Source organism: Perca flavescens, chromosome 16 (genome assembly GCF_004354835.1).
Source record: "Perca flavescens isolate YP-PL-M2 chromosome 16, PFLA_1.0, whole genome shotgun sequence".
Lineage (NCBI taxonomy): Eukaryota > Metazoa > Chordata > Actinopteri > Perciformes > Percidae > Perca > Perca flavescens.
In genome coordinates this window covers 3,482,495-3,502,514 of record NC_041346.1, presented here as the reverse complement: position 1 = coordinate 3,502,514, position 20,020 = coordinate 3,482,495, and the positions used below count along the sequence as shown (strand labels likewise).

The window sequence follows — 20,020 nt, the reverse complement described above, 5'->3', positions numbered from 1 at the left end:
GTTATGGGTAGCGTTTGACTGGAAGCACATTTAAGGTGTCTCCATGTTTAACACCTACTAGCCAATCAGAAGATGGTATTGTCCCTTGTGCATGCTATAAAAATAGGGGTGGTACGGTTCATGAAAAAACATCCGAACCGTACGGTTCGCTTGTCTCGGTTCGGAACGTGTGTGCGTAGCGCGGTTCGTCAATACACTTCTAATGTGCACAAACCACTTACTGCCGTTGTGCCCTCTTTCACCACCTATGTTAAAACACTTACCAGAAATGACGAGCGGGATGAGCGTGACAAACGCAACACGTCAGATGATTGGACGAACGCGTCACGTGGGGCTGGCTGCTCTCGAATTTCAAAACAGACTCTAATGGCGTCTCGTTGTGAATACGATCTGATATTTTACGAAAATAGTTCACCGAAACGTGTTTCTGAAAACATTTTAAGCGAGAAATAGGCCATACAGTTTTCATTTCAGATCGACAAAGGTCAGTTTAAAAGATTTTCATCAGATTTTGAGAGGCGGCGAGCCGACCGCTCCTCAGCTGTGGTGTGTGGAGTGCTGCAGGTCACGTCACCTGTATTTTTGATGAGCTACACTGAAGTTGTTAGTTTAGTTATTTCAATTGTTATTCTGTAATATTTCAATCTTCATGTGCTAAAAAAGGCACATATGTTCGTGTAAATGGCAATACATTTTTTTTGCCAAATAAATGAAAAGCTTGTTGAAATCATCATTGTCTTCCCTCTTGCTGTATCAAAATCTCACCTCGCTTTCCTCAGAGATGGTCCCAATAATGTGCTTAAAGTCAAATTCCGTTTGTGCATGATTACAAGATAGAACTATGTTTTAATACTGTGTCCTACATTGTGGATAATTAAGCGATATATCATATGCTGAAGTATATTTCTGGAGTGTTAAAGCTTAAAGAAAAAATAACAACAAGAACCGTACAGAACCGAAAACTGTGACCCTAAAACCATGATACGAACCGAACCGTGGGTTTTGTGAACCGTACCACTCCTATATATAAAAACATGCATTATAGTTACATTGCAGACAAAAAAAGGATTGCAAAACATCCATTTAAAAGAATTGTACAAAAGCTCAGTCCTTGCTGCAGCGACCATGGGTTTGATTCCAACCCACGGACCTTTGCTGAATGTCACTCCCCCTCTCTCTCTCACCCCTTTCCTGTCTTCAGCTGTCCTGTCAATAAAAGGCCTAAAACAATGCCCAATGTGGTATTAGAGTCAGTGCACAGGTGTTATGGCCTGGTCACGGCGCATTTATGAACAGCGTGGCGATTCCATTGGAATTAATTGGAGCCAGAGACTCCAAATTAACTGAAGCACCATCCACTTTTTTTTTTACTCTCCGTTGGAGTATTAACTGCTCCACAAAATAGAAATGGTTATAAGACAGAGGTACAAATACGTCTTTTGAATAAACTCTGTGAACTTATTGTACCGTTAGCGACCCAAGCTATTAAGCTAATGAGTTTACAAACCCAGCATTAGCAATGGTGAACAAAATACGAAGGGGGGGAGTAAACGGAAGACTAGAGAGAAAATTGAGGTAATCTCAGAGAACCTATTGTGATTGACTAGCACTAGAAAGCGGCCGGCCACAGCAGTTCATGAATTTGCCCCGCGAGTATAGGCACAACCACAGACTGTATCAAATATAGACGTAGACTCCGTGACGTCACCCATGGGTTTCTGAAGAGCGAAAATTAAACTTAAAGTGGGCGGCTCCCAGTGGCTTCAGCTGTCGCATCTTTGCAGTGCCCAATGTTGGCTAATCAAAAGATGGGCAAATAGGTGGAGCGTGGTGGAGCTGAGGCGGGCCAAATGAAGCCTACAGTCTCTGCTCGCCTCCAGTGACGGCACCAACCTGTCACTTAAAGTGGCACACCCTTAATTATGCAGGACTTTAAGCCTGAATATAACTTAATCTGATGAGTTATAAAACTAAAATCATGGCCCCCCTCCCAGTTGTCATGAAGGGGAACCTAGCTACAGAGACCAAAACTGTGTTTTTTGTACCAGGCTGTAAACATCTTCAGTTTTACTGTAAAGTTGGGCATTTTAACATGGGGGTGTTTAGAACCAAACATTCATTTTGACCATTTTCTGCTTTTCAACTCTTCTCTTATAACAAAATGAGCCATTTGGCTCAAAGACCAAAGCATACTCAGGTGACCAGCTGAACCTTTGACACAGCAACACAGCACTGCCTGTTATTGTTTGACAAGGTTCTATCCATCGGAACCCATTTCCACCTAGGCCCTGTTCTTTATAAGTGGATAAGTGAGTTAGCTTGACTTGATTGTTTACAATTTGACACAAGACTGGAGACTTTTCACTTCTTCAATGCTGGCCCAAAGTTGATCAGGCATATCATGACCAAGAGACCTCATGCATGATCTCATTTTGAAAAACTGTGAGTAACTGAGGAGGAGAACCAAGGAGGCACTTCTTCCCTTCTCGACACGACAGCCGTATTTTTTAGTGACCGCGAGAAGGAGGGAGAGGTCAAACAGCAGGAAGAGGAGGAGGAAAAAGTGGGAAGGAGGGAGTGCCCCAGAGTGGGAAGGAGGAAAAGGATGTAGCTGCTCCAACAACGCCCTCTTCTACTTTCCTCCACTCCTTTTCCTTTCGAATCCAAAAACAAAGCGCATGGTTCCTGCTCTGGCACTCGAACTACGCCATCCGTCTGCCTTTCCCCCGAAGCCCTTTCCCTGGACAAAGCTCAGGTGGGCTCATTCATTTCCAATAGCTAAATCAGAACTAAATAAGTCCAATGTCTACTTAAAGTACGCATAGTAGTAGGGCTGCATGATATTAGGAAAATATATTTCATAACTAGGACTGCAACTTACGATTATTTTATTATTTTCATAGTCAATTAATCTGTTGATTTTTTTTCTCGATTAATCAATAAGTGTTTGGTCTCTAAAATGTCAGAAAATGAAATTTTGGGCCAGGATACATGATAACCTAGGATACATGATAACCTATGTTGGATTGTAGGGACCCAGGTTCCATTCTGCCCAAGGTTATTTCTTCTGGGAGATGGGTCAATCCTAAACGGGATAGATAAGCACATAAGAAGCTGGGTCCAGACTAGTTTGTTGATAGCCAGAAAGATTATTTTAAGAGGATGGAGGAATGAAGGGGTGCCGTCAAATTTTCATTTTGTCGCCCATTTTATTTAATCTGTCCTCTATTTCTTCTGCGAGCGTATGTGTCAAGCCAGGAAAGTAATCACATACAGGAAGGCCACAGTGCAGCTGGATACTTTACAAAATAAACCAATTTCAAAATAAAACACCCAGGTCTACGGTGATTTTAGCTGTCTTGACTTCTCAGCAAGCCACGTGATCAGGCACACAGAGAGAGACCGACGGACAGACAGAGACACACACACACACACACACACACACACACACACACACACACACACACACACACACACACACACACACACACACACACACACACACACACACACACACACACACACACACACACACACACACACACACACACACACGTTTTGTAGAGTGGAGAGGAGAAGGATTGCTCTGTGACCGGTGTGGAGAACTGCGTGTCTGGTTTGAACAGCCAGGCGCGCGATCAGGCACGAATCTACGCTTTACGGCTATTTGCGGCGCTTCCGCATGCTGTGTTTTTCTTGACTTAGTGTGGTGGCGTTTTTTTTCTAGATTGGAGGTCTACAGTAGGAAATAGGGAAAGTACCTGAGCTTTCTGGAGAAGCTTTGTGCTGGGGCGAGACGTGTATGATGGGGCTTATGCTGATGTCATTACACATAGGTTTAATTGTCTATTTAGTTATTATTTTGTTGTATTGTCTTGTATATTGTGGCTATTTTGTCATCCTTTTCTTCTTTTTTGTCTGGCTGGGTGGGTGGTGATGACGAGTGGGTTGGGGGGGGTTGCGAATTGTATGTTTCTAAAATAATGAATAAAAAATGTAAATCACAAAAAACGTATCTGTAGTACTACTGTATTATACATATTGAATACATATTATTTCATGTGATCAGACATATATCCCACAGGTAAGTAATCTACTATGGTAAAGATCATTTTGTAACACACATACACACATCAGGTGTGATTTCCATTTGTTTAAAACGTGAAAGTTTGCGTAAATAAGTTTCATTTCCCACCTCATTTATGAACTTGATGCAGTCCAGAAACATGTACTCGTGCTGATGCTCGTTCACCACCCTCTCATCGAGGAAGTGCCGAGGCTCCAGCGTCGGGTGATCTGAAGGGAGAAGGAGCTGTAAGTGCACATGTTCACCACCAGGTGTCCCCATTTACCTTCCCATTAACTGCGGTCACTGTGGAGATGCACAGATGTGTACATGATTACATTCATTGCAGTAAGTGGAGATGTTGTAAGCCTACCTTTGTTTGGTTTATAAATTATTTTAAATTGTTTTTTTTCCCCTCACTGAAAACATCAGATAAACCAGAAAAATGTGTAGTGACATATCTAGGAGATTATTGTTTTTGATTAATATCCTAATTAATTCCCTTTCATGCAGCTCCTAAATGTTGATTTTTGTTCGCCAGCCTTTTTGCTTTTGACTTGGGATTTTTTAAAACTTATTCCCCTCTTTTTTGTTTCTGCAGGTTTCAACATGTCAAATTTAAGACTTTTTAAGACCTTTTTAAAAGACATTTATAAATGAAATTTAAGACCTGTGTCACAACATAAAAGTACAGCAAAATGCAGAGTCACAAAATACTTGCAAAGTAAATGACTGTATTCAAATTTTTAAAAAGCGACACGGCGTAATAATAATAATAATAATGATAATAATAATATTGCGAATGATATTTAGAATAAAAAAAAATTTCACTAAGCATTACAGTGAAAACACACTGGGAGCGTAAGTGGTTTAAAGAAATGCCAATGAACCAGAGCACATTTTTTTTCCCAATCCTGGAATGCTGTGTGGACTAGCCAGACCTTCCTCCGCAGCGCTGTGGAGGAAGGTCTGGCAATGTGAGACTGAGCTGATACAGACTCGCTTGTTTTCAAATCATTTTGACTTAATGCTGTAGTGAGGCTCTTACCTACAAACTGGGAGCTTCCCCAAATGAAGGGCAGAAACTGAAAGTCATCCAGTCCCCACACACCTTGGCTCCCAGCTGGCTCCATTCTGTAGGTCTTCTGCAGCTTACGCATCACTGCCAGATACCTGCAAAAACACACAGTAAACACACACAGCATGTCAGAATAAAAAGTGATCAATATTAACAGTTGAGCTAACATTGCGCTAGCTACACAGAGGTAAGTGATGATGTGGAAGTAATCTACACTATCTTGTTTTGCAATGATGATATACTAAATGTATATTATCTAGAAATTCTATTGAGTGTTTATAGATAAAATAAGCAGACAAGCTAATGCACTAATGTCAGAGTGAGGGGGGTTGCAGCTGTCGATGAACAGGTGGCCCTTGCAGTTGGGGGTTCGGTGCCTTGCTCAAAGGAGGTGAACTGGCACCTCTCTAGCTACCAGTCCACCACCATAAGTTGGTCGGTATGGGGACCTGAACCAGTGACCCTCCCTACAGACTGAGCTACTGCCACCCCAAATTAATAATACAATATTACCAAACATTCTATGTTTACTTTCAGATAGACCCAGAGACAGGAAGTAGTCTTTTTTTTGTGTGTGAACAGCGTTCATCAACAGCACACTTAAAAACCAAGAGGTTTGAAGCAGACCACAGCGGTACCAGCTCACTTGTTAAAAACCTGAAAAACGATAGCCAGCTGATCATCTACCCTGAGAGCTCCGACCTTGCAGAGGCAGCAGAGGAACGCAGCAAACGCAGCTTCATGACCTGAGAAGATAAATACACACACATTCAAGCTCTTCAAACATGAACAGGATCTGTGTGCAGTCCATTTTTGCTTCCTTTGAATTCACCACCAAGTTCAACTTTTTTGATTTGACAGCGACGAACAAATGCTACCACATCTTGCTTTTAGCCATTACTTTACATATTACTACTGATACTATGAAATATGTTTTGGTTTGCTTTAAGTTTGTATTATACTTCTAATGATACCACCACCACTTTTTTGTCCAAGCGTTCTCTTTGCTAAAGCTCCAAGGAATCCATTTTTCCATGACTCTTTAAATGGCACTCCTGCTTTAAACATGGTTACAACCTAGTTTGCAATGGATTTACAGGAAAGGACATTTACAGTAAAGGAAATTTACACATATCGCAAAAGAAGAACTTTTAACATTTAAAAGACACGTAGTCTTTTAAGCTTAACTCAAAATCTGTTTCCCTGTGTTTCTTACAGCCTAATGTCTGCTGCCTTTATAAATCTTGGAGTGCATCATTGCACCGCCTGGTGGCCAAACACATATTACAGTATCTGTGTTGTGTACTGTAAATAGTCTGATACACTTGGTATCATCTGCAGAAACCGCCACACTTTTGAAATGTAACAAACAACACAGCAGCTACGTAATAACCTCTCAACATGACATGACAGCTGGCAACCGGCTGGTTGGGATTGGGCAATCGATCAAAAATGGTTACATGTACACATAAATGATCGAGTGGGTTTTAAGGTTTGAGTTTGCCAAAATTACAAAACATTTTCTCCATTATCTGAGAGATAATCTGGCCTTGCAGATTTGACTTTCTTGAGTTCACAGGGTTAAAATATATTTTAAAAGATCCAACAGCAATGTCTCTCCAGAACGTGTCCCTGATACTGCAGATAATCCACAGAACACAGCATCACAAAGTCAATTCCATTCACCTCTTCTTATTGGGGAGGAACCAGAAATCTCAGAGAAAGTTATTTCAAAACCTGAACAAATATACAGACGTGCTCAAATTTGTTGGTACCCTTACAGCTCATTGAAATAATGCTTCATTCCTCCTGAAAAGTGATGAAATTGAAAGCTATTTTATCATGTATACTTGCATGCCTTTGGTATGTCATAGAATAAAGCAAAGAAGCTGTGAAAAGAGATGAATTATTGCTTATTCTACAAAGATATTCTAAAATGGCCTGGACACATTTGTTGGTACCCCTTAGAAAAGATAATAAATAACTGGATTATAGTGATATTTCAAACTAATTAGTTTCTTTAATTAGTATCACACATGTCTCCAATCTTGTAATCAGTCATTCAGCCTATTTAAATGGAGAAAAGTAGTCACTGTGCTGTTTGGTATCATTGTGTGCACCACACTGAACATGGACCAGAGAAATCAAAGGAGAGAGTTGTCTGAGGAGATCAGAAAGAAAATAATAGACAAGCATGGTAAAGGTAAAGGCTACAAGACCATCTCTAAGCAGCTTGATGTTCCTGTGACAACAGTTGCAAATATTATTAAGAAGTTTAAGGTCCATGGAACTGTAGCCAACCTCCCTGGGCGCGGCCGCAACAGGAAAATCAACCCCAGATTGAACAGAAGGATAGTGGGAATGGTAGAAAAAGAACCAAGGATAACTGCCAAAGAGATGCAAGCTGAACTCCAAGGTGAAGGTTTTAAAACATTAAAAAACCAGACTGGAATTTGCTAAAATGCATATTGACAAGCCACAATCTTTCTGGGAGAATGTCCTTTGGACAGATGAGTCAAAGCTTTTTGGCAAGTCACATCAGCTCTATGTTCACAGACAAAAAAAATTTTTGTTTTCAAAGTTTTCAAAGAAAAGAACACCATACCTACAGTGAAACATGGAGGAGTCTCGGTTATGATTTGGGGCTGCTTTGCTGCGCCTGGCACAGGGTGCCTTGAATCCGTGCAGGGCACAATGAAATCTCAAGACTATCAAGGCATTCTGGAGCGAAAGGTCCTGCCCAGTGTCAGAAAGCTCGGTCTCAGTCGCAGGTCATGGGTCCTCCAACAGGATAATGACCCAAAACACACAGCTAAAAGCACCCAAGAATGGATAAGAACAAAACACTGGACTATTCTGAAGTGGCCTTCTCTGAGTCCTGATCTGAATCCTATCGAACATCTATGGAAAGAGCTGAAACTTGCAGTCTGGAGAAGGCACCCATCAAACCTGAGACCGCTGGAGCAGTTTGCTCAGGAAGAGCGGGCCAAACTACCTGTTAGCAGGTGCAGAAGTCTCATTGAGAGCTACAGTACACGTTTGATTGCAGTGATTGCCTCTAAAGGTTGTGCAACTAAATATTAGATTAGCGGTCCCATGATTTTTGTCCATGCCATTTTCATTTGTTTTCTTATTTACAATATTATGTTGAATAAAAAATCAAAAGCAAAGTCTGATTTCTATTAAACATGTAATAAACAATGGTGGATGCCAATTACTTTTGTCAGTTTCAAGTTATTTCAGAGAAAATTGTGCATTCTTCATTTTTTGTGGCGGGGTACCAACAAATTTGAGCACGTCTGTATATTCAAAGGTTTGGTGTGGGTTTAATACCCCATTTCCACATGGTATTAAAATCCGATATGAGCGATCCGATCACGAGTGGACGGCTCTCAGTAGGGTTGGGTACCAAAACCTGGTGCTAATATGGCAACGGTGGCTAAACGTGTGTCTGTATTTCCAGACTGATCTCATGAAATGGCGTATGTATGACACGCCAATTCGTATGCCATTATGGGCGTGTTATTAAGAGGCATACCCACTTTTTAGCGTGTTTATCAACGCCGATTGGCCTCCATTGACTTACGTTACCTTGCGATGGCGTGTGAATTTACGACGTAGCGAGTAGTATAAAAGGTCGGGTGGTGGACGGGTAAAATACGGGACTTTCACCCAGGAGACCGGGGATTGTGTCCCCTGTGTCACGTTTCCTTCGTGTCCCGCGTGTCCCGTTTCCCAAACTCAACAGTCGCTTTCTTCTTTCCTAAACCCAACCCGCGTGTCACGTTTCCTAAACTCAACTGTTGCTTTCTTCTTTTCCTAAATCCAACCCCGTTGTTCTTTTCCTAAACCCAACTGGTACTTCTTTTCCTAAACCCGCGTGACGTTTCCTTAACTCAACCGTCACTTTCTTCTCGCGATAAAACGGCAAGTGGCGATAACAAGCCAAGAGGCATGTATGTTTATGTCCGCTGTATACAGTGTAGTCATACATGGGATAGCTCAAAATGCGTACATACAACATGCCACTTGGCTTAAGAAAGTGGGTGTGTATGTTTTCGCGAAGTCATGATGTCACGTTGGTATTTCTCTGGAAAGGATTCCAACAGCAGGATGTATAACAGTCTGCAGCTAAAGACACAAACTAGCTGCACTATGGTCACTGCTGTTGTCAGATAAACAACACAAATGGTGCGTTTACTGGTAAACCTCGGAGTGCATTCTAGGTTATTATAAAATTTTACAAAACTTTTCTCATCTTTTTTTTATTGTTTAGCAGCAATTTACTGGTGGAATAAGTTATAGTTATTACATTTTTAATAAATCATTTTGACCATATGGCCTTTGCAATAAACAAGTGTTTAATGTTGCCGACTGTTTTTTGTACTTTTTTTTTATCTTTTAAAAAGTATCGATTCTGGCACCGTTTAGGCACCAGCACTGTTTTAAAAGTATTGTTTTAGCATCGGTATCAGGAAAGAACCCAAACAATATCCAACCCTAGCTCTTAGTACAGGTGTGAATGCACCCAGGACGCACTGAGATCCGATCACTCAGACCACATTCGGAGGTGGTCTGGCCAACACATGACCACATTCTTATAGCAGTGTGTACATATACGCGTCATGGGCCACATTTAGCACAGCACTATTACCTGTTCCATAGTCTATCCTGGTGGCATTCCCCACAGACTCTTTCAGATAGACAGCTATCTCTGGAGCTGCAGCAATTTTGTCAGCAGGGAGCACTGTTGAAACCAAGGCCTCTGCTTCCTACACACAGAGAAATATTTGGGTTACAAAGGGTTCGTGAACTTCCAGGAAATTTTCCAAGGAGAGTTTAGCTTTGGCATTTTGGAAATGTTGAACAATTTGAATATAAGAATTGTACTTTGTTAACAGTGCACTAATTTGGGTGGAAGATACATACACAAAAGCAATACTAGGTCATGTGGCATGTTCTGGTTAAATGAATTGTAACCTGCACTGAATACACAGTGCATTCTCCAATCTCACGTGCAGCACACTACTTCACTGTCTGAGCCAAAGGACGACATTAAAGTAAATATATTTTTAATGATATTTCAGTTAACCAACAGATAGTAGCCTTAAGCAAAGTACACAATATATAACTTGTAAACACCTTCTGCTACTCTTTGCTATCTAGCTGTTGACCATATTGAAGAGGTTAAATTAATCTATTTCAATTCATTCTTTTCTAAAATGAGTTGTTCACTTTGAACCCTGAGTTTACATACAGCCCACATTGATGGCTCAAATTTTCAAAGAACCTTTCCATGTTTGTTAACTTACCAGCTAGCTAACTCACCACAAAACACATTTGACATTGTATGTATTTGGCAAATAAATGGATTGTCTGCTTATGATTTAGTAAAATGTTTGTTTCTATCTGCATATGACATAGTAACTGCAGCCTGAGCGAATAACACGTATATTTCTATTTAATTTCTGTTTTTTACTGTTAATGCCTATAAATTCCTTTTAATTCCCATAAAAAAAATTCACAACTTGACTTTTCTCAAAATGAGAATAGTTACAGTCTCATTTAGGGATGCATTGGTGCAGATAACGACCTAATTAATAATCAGGTTCTGCTCTGTTCACTTAAAAGGTGCAGTAAGCGATGCTGTGCAAAGATTGTGGATATTTGAACTACAACTACCAAACAAATACAACCCCCTAGTTCCAGTTTTAGGAACTGAAGTTATTAAACACGACAGAGGAGAGTGTGTGTTTGTGTGCGCGTGCGTGTACTAACCTGGTCTAATTTGGCATACCAGGTTCTGAAAGCCTTATTCCCAAAGCGTGATGGCTGGTCAACAGGAGGGGTCTCGTCTATCCACCGATCCAGAGTCCCCAAAAGATCTAGTAACTTCTCCACTGTCTGTCGCACAAGACAACAGTAACTGAGGCAACACTAATACTTATCATTATCACACAAAGGGTTTAAAGAGTATAAAAAGGAATAAAGAGCAAACGGTAAACAAGAATATTTAGGTCAGGGGTGGTTGGTGCAATCAGACAGACGCAGCCTGGTTCACTCTGCTGAGCCTTAGTTGGCTAACCTTCTGTGATCACTTGTGTTTCAATGTAGCAGAATTTCAACTGAGTGGTTATCATCGACATAGGTTTCTGTTCTTAGACAAATGAAAAGTATGAAAATGTGATTAATTTGAGGCTCATGATTGCAGCTCGAAGATAAATGGAAATTCCAGATAAAAGTATTAAAGTTATAGTGCGTAGTTTCTGTCGCCCCCATTAGGAATTCTAAGTAATGACAACAAAACTGTCGGCACGTCCACATGACACAAGCCTTCCGTGATCACACAATTTTACCTCACAGAACACAGGAGTTGCTGGTCTACAGCTGCCTCTTTCGGTTAGTTTGTTTGTGTTATTATGTGACTTTATTGTTAAAGGGTTCATTTGAATTCACCAACAGGGATTCCCCCAGTGTATTGCAAGCCTGGTGGCCCAACGGGCCTAAGTTGCCTCCCACCGGGCCTAAGTCTCTGGGAATAATTGTTTTTAATAATGTTTTTTGAACTACAGTTGCAGTGGGGCGGTGATGTGCACCTCTCGAAAAGTGTAACTTCATGTCGCTCGGCCGTGGCTTGGTAGCGTTGGATTTCCTGGTTCTCCTTCTCCATGAACAACATGAAATCAAGGAGAGGGTTAACTTTTCCTGCTCCAGATTTCCCACCGTGGTCCGAAAGAAAGGGGAGACACTTTGGTTCTCTCACTAGGACTCTAGAGTCACTACTCAGTCTGAAGCTAATCGCCGTCACTCTCTCACTTTCTCCCTCGCTCCATCACCCACTCCCCAAACACACGTTTGTATCTGGTAAATGACCCCACTAATAATGCCCGAAATGATACCAAACTTCTACAGTAGTACATATAGGTTATGCACTCATAAAATTATGGATTGTAAAGTTTGTAAGTACACCAGAGGTTTATGTAAATAACACTTGCCTTTTGGCTTCTGCTCTCTGTTGTTTGTTGTTGCTGCTGTAAGACGAGTGCTTAGGGACATCTACAAATTACAACACCGAAAAGAGATGCAACAAAAATATTTTTTTTAATTTTTTTTTTTTTTTTTTTTTTAAGTAAGTGCTGTAGTATAACTTGCAGGAGACAAGTAATAATTGAGGTAAGTTTGGACACATTACCTTATTTAATCATTAAATTAATAAATATTTTTGTCTCTTTTCGGTGTAGTAATTTGTAGACAGCCCTAAGCACTCGTCTAACTGCAGGTAGCAGCAGCAGCAGCAGAAGCAACAGAGAGCAGAAGAGAGCAGACAAGTTTTCATAAACTTCTGGTGTACTTACAAACTTTCCAATCCATCGTTTTATGAGTGCATAAACTATTTGTACTACTGTAGAAGTTTGGTATCATTTTGGGCATTATTAATGGGGTCATTTACGAGATACAAACGTGCGTCCATTAGCCCCTGCGCTAAGCTATTCAGCTGATAACGCTACTCTACGCTAACTCTCCCAATGTTAGACCTAGCTAAAAAAAGCTTCTGGGGGGGGTGTTTGGCTCGAGGTCATGGTGCAAAGGACCCTAGGGTGAAATTACTACGAACCATCACTTTAATGCTGCTATCAGTCTGTGACCGTCCCGATGCAGGCCTTTTTTTAAAGATGATTTTTTGGGGCATTTTAGGCCTTTATTCATAAGACAGCTGAAGACATAAAAGGGGGGGGAGAGGGGGAATGACATGCAACAAAGGGTAAGAGGTTGGAGTCAAACCCGCGACCACTGCGCTGAGGAGTAAACCTCAGTATATGGGCGCGCGCTCTACCAAGTGAGCTAACCAGGCGCCCTTCGGACCTTTAAAAATAAAATAAAAATAACACCTGTGTTTTGCGAGGTAAAATTACTACTCTTCAAAAGGAGTCTGGTGACTCTGAAGAGAGCAGAGATGGATATACAGTAACAGCAGTAAGCAGGACAATGCTTAGCTTTTGTGTTGGTACTCGTGCCTGCTTTTCCAAACTGGGGGTGTGCCGACCCCCATCTACTGTAACTAATATGCTGACTACCGGTCAAAAGTTTGGGGTCACCTAGAAATTTCCATTCCGCTCCATTATAGACAGAATGCCAGCTGATCTGAGTGGGTGGCTGATCTTTAATGCAATATCTACATTGCCCATTATCAGCAACCATTCATCCAATGTTCTAAAGGCACATTCTGTTTACTAATCTGATATCATTTTAAAGGCTAACTGAGAAAACAATGGAGAACCCTTTTGCAGTTATGTAAGCACATAATGTAATCTGAAAACTGCTGCCCTGGTTAAAAAAAACAATGCAACTGATCTCAGCTGGTATTCTGTCTGGAATGGAGTGGAATGGAAAGTTCTAAGTGACCCCAAACTCTTTGACCGGTAGTGTACCTCATACAACATTATCCCTTTAACTGCTAATTTCTTCTCTGCTTCCACAGCCGACTGCTGTCTGCTACAAGCGCATTTCCAGTGTCACTCTCTCTCTCTTTTTCAATCACAGGTTACGTACACTAGGGCTGCACGATATGAGGAAAATGTGCGATATGGGACAATGTTGTTGAATAATATAAGCGATTACTTGCGATAAATAAACAGATATTTATATGTACTCAGCTGTGTACTCAACAAATTGCTTGTTGAATTTAAACACACACAAAAAGAAATCATCTCTTACATTTTTATTGAACAGATTGAACATTGAATTAAATATAAAGGAACCTTTAAAAAAAAAAGAAAAGAATGACAGTTGCGTTTTAAAGTGCAGTTTTTACTTTTGTTTTCTTTCAACTAACAAAAGAAATCTCAAAGTGTCTATCATGATATGTCGCAGCCTTTCGTGATATGTACTGTATATTGTAACATTAAGTATTTTTATGTAGTTTGGTTTTGCATTTGTGACTGTCTTGTGTTTATGTCTTGCTGCAGAACAAATTGCCCTACGGGGACAAATAAAAAAGTCTAAACATCTAAACATATTGCGGCAGTTGATGTTGCGAAGACCATAAGAAAACGATATATTGTGCAGCCCTAACGTACGCACTAACTACTGATGTGTTAGAAGAAATGTGTTAGGAGAAAACCCCAGAATATACCGCAAACCCGGATGGCCGACTTAAGGAAAATGAAAATTGAGCGGAAGTACGTAGGAGGGTGGAGCCAGGCTAGAAACAAATCAAACTGAAAAGTCAGAAAGTCCAGACGAAAGGAGGTGGGTGAGGTGAAAGCACCCTTAAGCGTGATTTACGCTTCTGCGTTAAATCTATGCTGTGGCTACGTATGTAGTTACGTGGACACACTGACCCTACGACGTAGCCTGACCTGCATCTCTCGAAAAATGTAACTACACGTCGCGGCGACGCACGTTGCTTGGCCATGGCTTAGGCCGGTTACACACTGCACGCGTCTCGCGAGCGTGGCGTTTCTGTTGCGTCTCAGCTGCGTGGATTTTTCTGTGTCCTACACACCAGAAGCGTGTCTGACGTGGCGCTGCTCCTGCTGCTAGATACAGGGAGGGCTGATCTCGGGGCATAGTGCTGACAGATTCAAACTCTGAAAAATGGGTAAGTGGGCTGTCTGTGTAGCTGTACAGCCTATCTGATGTTGGACCATCACTCACGTTGTTATCGTAGCCTATCCTACTACCCTTTATGTATAGCCTACTGATTTGATTAAAGCAAGACAACATCGGCAGTATTGACTGCAAAATATGTTACAGAATATTTTGTTGTATGACCAGTGCAACATTTGAAAATATTTTCTCTGAAATTTTGTATTACATTTATATCTACATTAATGTCAAAACCTAGACTTTCAAACATCAAGATGTCATTTATTAATATGCATTCGTGTCTAAATGACATATAAACATATTTTCCTATTCTATTTTGCCTGGAAACGCTTCCAACGCGCTCGCATCTCGCGTGAAAAATAGGCGTCGGTTCTATTTCTAGCAGTCACGCGTCTCAGGCGCGTCTCGAGCCGCGCGTCTCACGCCGGCAGTGTGTAAGCTCGAACCTGTTAACATGGGAGCCGAAATATAAACGGACACGCCACGCGGCTGACACGCTCGAGCGACGCGTGTAACCGGCCTTAGCAGCGTTGCATTTCTCCCTACTCATTTCCTGGCACGCGCTCCGAAGATAATCGCCGCCACTCTGTCACTCGGGCTACCACACACACACACGCCGGCCCTGCTATTCTCTTAAAGGAATACGCCACCGTTTGTTGAAATAGGGCTTATCACGGTCTACTCTGGCTGTAGATAGGTGGGCCAATGCATTTTTTGTCTCCGTGCAAGTAATTCGGTTGTTTTTTTTTGTCTTTTGTTGGCTCACTTTTACTCACAACATGCTAACCGGCAACATAGGATTCCATTCACTACGCTAAGCTAGCTAGCGGCGGCACTGCCAGTGTTGCACCGGACTAAAACAATGCGTGCACAAAAAATGCGTTGGCCCACCTATCTACAGCTAGTGGAGACCATGATAAACCCTATTTCAACAAACGGTGGCGTATCCCTTTAAGGGATTGACAAACACACCAGCGCACAAGTATAAACTTCAGGCCACTTACACAGGCTACGGCGAAAGCTCTGCGTGGAGCCTCCGCAGAACCATAACTAACACTTTAGAAGCCACAGTTATAAAAGACAACATACCTCTGACACCTTATACTCAGATGTGAACTTCTTTCCCTTCACACCTTCATTCAGAGTCAGAACGAATCCCATGTAGTCAGCATACGCCTGGAAGAGGGAGAGAGGTGTTGAAAACTGGAATGTATTAAGTTGTGTAGTCGGATGAACTGCTACAAAAACTAAAATCAATATGGTGATACATTAATTTATAGGAATATTTTGACATAATTTATATTGATCACGTTGAGGCAATTGTTCAAAAGTGATGGGCAACATCGGACAAAAACTCTTCACACGTGCACTTCGGAAACTTTATAACTTCAATCACTTTCCAAGGTTTTAATACTAATCTACTTGGCATTCAGTGGTGGAACTAAGTACATTTACTCAAGTACTGTACTTAGGTACAAATTTGAGGTACTTGTACTTTACTTGAGTCTTTTCTTTTCATGCCACTTTCTACTTCTACTCCGCTACATTTCAGAGAGAAATATTGTACTTTTTACGCCATCTGGCAGCTTAAGTTACTAGTAACTTTATAAGTTAAGATTTTTGCACACAAAACACGCTTTATTGAAAATAAACTACTCAACAATATAACGGCCTACAAGTCCAGCTGAAATGATTAGCTGATTAAACACTTAGTTGACTGACAGAACTATTTGGATCAATTCCAGTTTCTAAAATGTGTGAGGATTTTTCTGCATTGAGTACTTTTACTTTTAATACTATAAGTTAATTTTCCTGATGATACTTATATACTTTTACTTAAGCATCATTTTCAGTATTTTTTACAATGTGGTATTAGTACTTTACATAAAGTGTCTATATGTAACTTTCAGTTTGTGTTGATTCTAGCGGCCGCTTTGGACTAAAGAGGTAGCGTTTTTTAGCGTTACCGGGAGGTCATGTAGTTGTGATGAATGTTTTGCTTGGACAGAAAATCATTCATTAACAATAAACGAATAAGTTACAGAGGCATCGTTGCATTTCCAGTGTAGCATACGGTAACTTAGTCTACTTTGTTGTCACGTGAGCTAAACTGGATATCACTGTCACACGAGCCAAAGCATAAAGAGATTGTTGTAGCAACCACTGTAATAACTTAGATTAATATAGCGCATTTCATGAAACCCACGGATGCTTTACACAAGTACAGGGGGACAAGGGGAAAGAAAATAGGGTAACACTTTACTTGAAGGTATCGACATAATCGTGACATGACATTCGGTTTTTGTCATGACAAGTTGACATTGTTTGGGTTGTCTCGATTATGACAACAGAATGAAGATGACACAGAAATTGTCTTGGTCATGACAAGTTGACATTAACCAGGATGACATTACCAAAGGATGTCTTTGTCATGACAACTTGACATAATGTCATCCTGTTTAATGTCAAGTTGTCTTAATAAGGACACTCCAAAGAAATGTAATGTCAACTTGTCATGACAAAGACAACTTCTGGTAATGTCACTTTGATTAATGTCAACTTGTCATAATCAAGACCACCCAAACAATGTCCACTTGTCATGACAAAGAACGAATGACACTTAATGACAGAAGTCATAAACGTTTATGACTTGTTTATAACGTTTATGACACGTTCATGACAGTGTCATGTCATAGTTATGACAGTGTCATGTCACGATTATGTTGATACCTTCAAGTAAAGTGTTCCCGAAAATAGTAGGCTAACACAAACATGTACTAAAAGGGTCCACGCTAAATAGAAGGAGGACATAATTTAATGTAGGCTACTGGCATCCTCCCACATCGCGCATTTTTAAGTTATTTTATGCATGAAATAGACATATTACATACCTGAGGGCCCATTCAGGGTCGGTTTTGAAATATTTACAATCCCATAATTGTCTTCATCTGTTGACAGCCCGATCGACTCACGTTAGCGCCTTTTGTCTTTCGCTTTCCCTTTTTAGTTGTTCAGATTTCTTTCATGTTAGAAAGAAATCTGTGACCCATCAGAATGTGTTACTGTGGCGCCATCTACCTGCCGCAAATCATTCTGTGAGGCCTTACTAAAAACTACATAAAAACGCCATACTTTTCACTGTTAGTCTCGTATGCTTTTACAGGTTATTTAAGATCATTGTATGAAAAATGACAGAGCTTCAGAAACATTAAAAACTTACATGCTGTCCTTTTAAGTAAAGGATATGAATACTTCTTCCACCACTCTTGGTATTTAAAAAAGAAAATCATAAATCATAACAACCCCTTCATACAACAACAGAAACTAAACTACAAGTGTGAACAAAGCCAATAACCACGGATGATAACCATTTTTGTTGTAAAGACAATAATTTAATGCCAAATTTACTTTTAATCTGTAAGAAAGCAGTGGGTATGGAGGCTGATTTGGGAAACATGTCTCAGTGTTATACTAAGTAGGATTGGGCATCGAGAACCGGTTCCAACTTGAACTCGTTTACAAAATTATTGGAATTGTTTGGGAAAATTTGGTTTTGAATCCCATCATCGGCTCCGAATTTAACATGCCCAAGATTTGGTTTCCGTAGCGAACACAGTACTTTCAGGCGCTTGTTGTGTTGCAGCCACGGAGCACATGAAGCGGCGCTCTAAAGTGTGGTGGTTTTTTTATGTTGAAAAAACAATGTTCCTCTTATCTGTGAAATAAGCATGTGACCCGTTTCAACTCAAAGAATCGGAATCGAGAATGGATAAGAACCCTAATCGAAAGGAAGAATCGGAATTAGATTCAGGCCTACATGGTATGTCTAAACCCTGTTCTCCGTCTGGTTTGGTACTTGGAAAGTCAGACAAAAACAAAGAGTTTTGAAACATCTTCACACAGCCACAGGCAGCAACCTACTTGAGATCTCTTCCACTTGCCCATATCAGGCACCATGCTGATCTCTTTCTTGGGTACCATGTAGGTGACGCCTTCTGGGACTTGAGGTGCTTCATCCTCAGGGGTGGATCCTAAATAGTTTAGGAAGAGACGGACTTCAGAGATAATTCCAGTTCAGTTATGCAGCAGATATTTTGTTTTTAGCAACTTTTCTCTTGATAAGTAAATTCAGTATTCTGGGATTTCTCATTTTTCACAAGAGTTACAAAACTGGAGTAAACTTGAATGTTTACCAGGCAGAACAAGTATTATAAATGGATGCTATTGAGTTGCACTATAAGAAATTTAGAATCCAGTGTTTTCTGAAGTTGACACGACATATTTGGCTATGCTGCGTCATTTCTTGACAATTCATATTTTAATTGTTTCATGTGACTGCTGGAGTAGACTTGGCTCCTCTCGTCGTATCAGTCTTTATGCACGGTACGTTTGCGTTTGTAAAGCGTAGAATAATTCAGTTCTACAACTTTTAAAAACATGTTTGTCCTGATGTTGTACTTATTAATAAAGGAGTAAACGGCTGTGGTGCCTACGTCACATTGCAAATTGTCTCCTGCGATTCACTCTACGTGCTAGCTAACACCTTCCACAGTGAAGCAAGCCACTGAGGTATTTTGAGAGTTTGACAACGATTGTCACAAAGCATTACAGAGCACGACTTCAAGTTGTACAAGTACATAACAACAGAGGCAACCCGCAAGCCCAAATAGAAACTTCAAAATGTGACGTTAACGTTATAGGGGTGGCTTTGCCTGAGGACAGCAGTGATAACTGTTATGCCTCCTGGGCTTATCTAGCGCACGTAAAGTGAATTAGTTAAATGCCACATGTGGCAATGTAGCTAGTGGTGTACCTGCTAACATGGTTAGCGTTTACCAAAAGATAGCAAAAGCGACACAGAACTTGCTAATGCTGTGCAACAGCATTGAGCTGTGCTTTAACGTTACCTGACTGTTGTTGGGTTTCCGCCATGGTGAGGCCAACATTCAGTCTCCTTCGCGGGTTTCAAGCAGAATAAAAACAGCCATGGCTCATTACTGCCCTCAACTGTTCGAAAAATAAATGGCAACCCAGGCTCTGTTGGTTGTGTTACGGTTGTGTAGCCTAATAAAAATAAATACATGAATGAATGCCGTGCATTCTATATTTTACTTACTTACTTAAGCACAAAAGTATTATCAGCAAAAATGTACTGGAATTATCAGATATATAAGTAGTCAAATGCAGAATGAACCCCATTTAGTCTTGTTTAGTAGTAGTAGTTTAAATGAAGTCGGAACTCAAATGCATTTTTCCCAAGTGGCCCT

The 20,020-nt window shown here is 40.7% G+C and overlaps 1 protein-coding gene across 2 annotated transcripts in view; it reads right to left on the bottom strand.

Annotated features, from left to right (window-relative positions):
- Positions 1 to 19,986, bottom strand: part of ptpa (protein phosphatase 2 phosphatase activator) — a 35,672-nt gene extending 15,686 nt beyond the window's left edge. The window contains exons 1-8 of one of the 2 annotated variants that reach the window (XM_028601122.1): positions 19,661 to 19,986; positions 18,675 to 18,784; positions 15,843 to 15,929; positions 10,923 to 11,048; positions 9,799 to 9,916; positions 5,791 to 5,890; positions 5,115 to 5,239; positions 4,196 to 4,296 (exon numbers count right to left, since the gene is read on the bottom strand). In XM_028601122.1, coding sequence (XP_028456923.1) covers positions 4,196 to 4,296; positions 5,115 to 5,239; positions 5,791 to 5,890; positions 9,799 to 9,916; positions 10,923 to 11,048; positions 15,843 to 15,929; positions 18,675 to 18,784; positions 19,661 to 19,685 — 792 coding nt within the window. In that variant the 5' untranslated portion in view covers positions 19,686 to 19,986. The other variant, XM_028601123.1, reaches the window with a different exon arrangement.
- Positions 19,987 to 20,020: the final 34 nt, after the last annotated feature.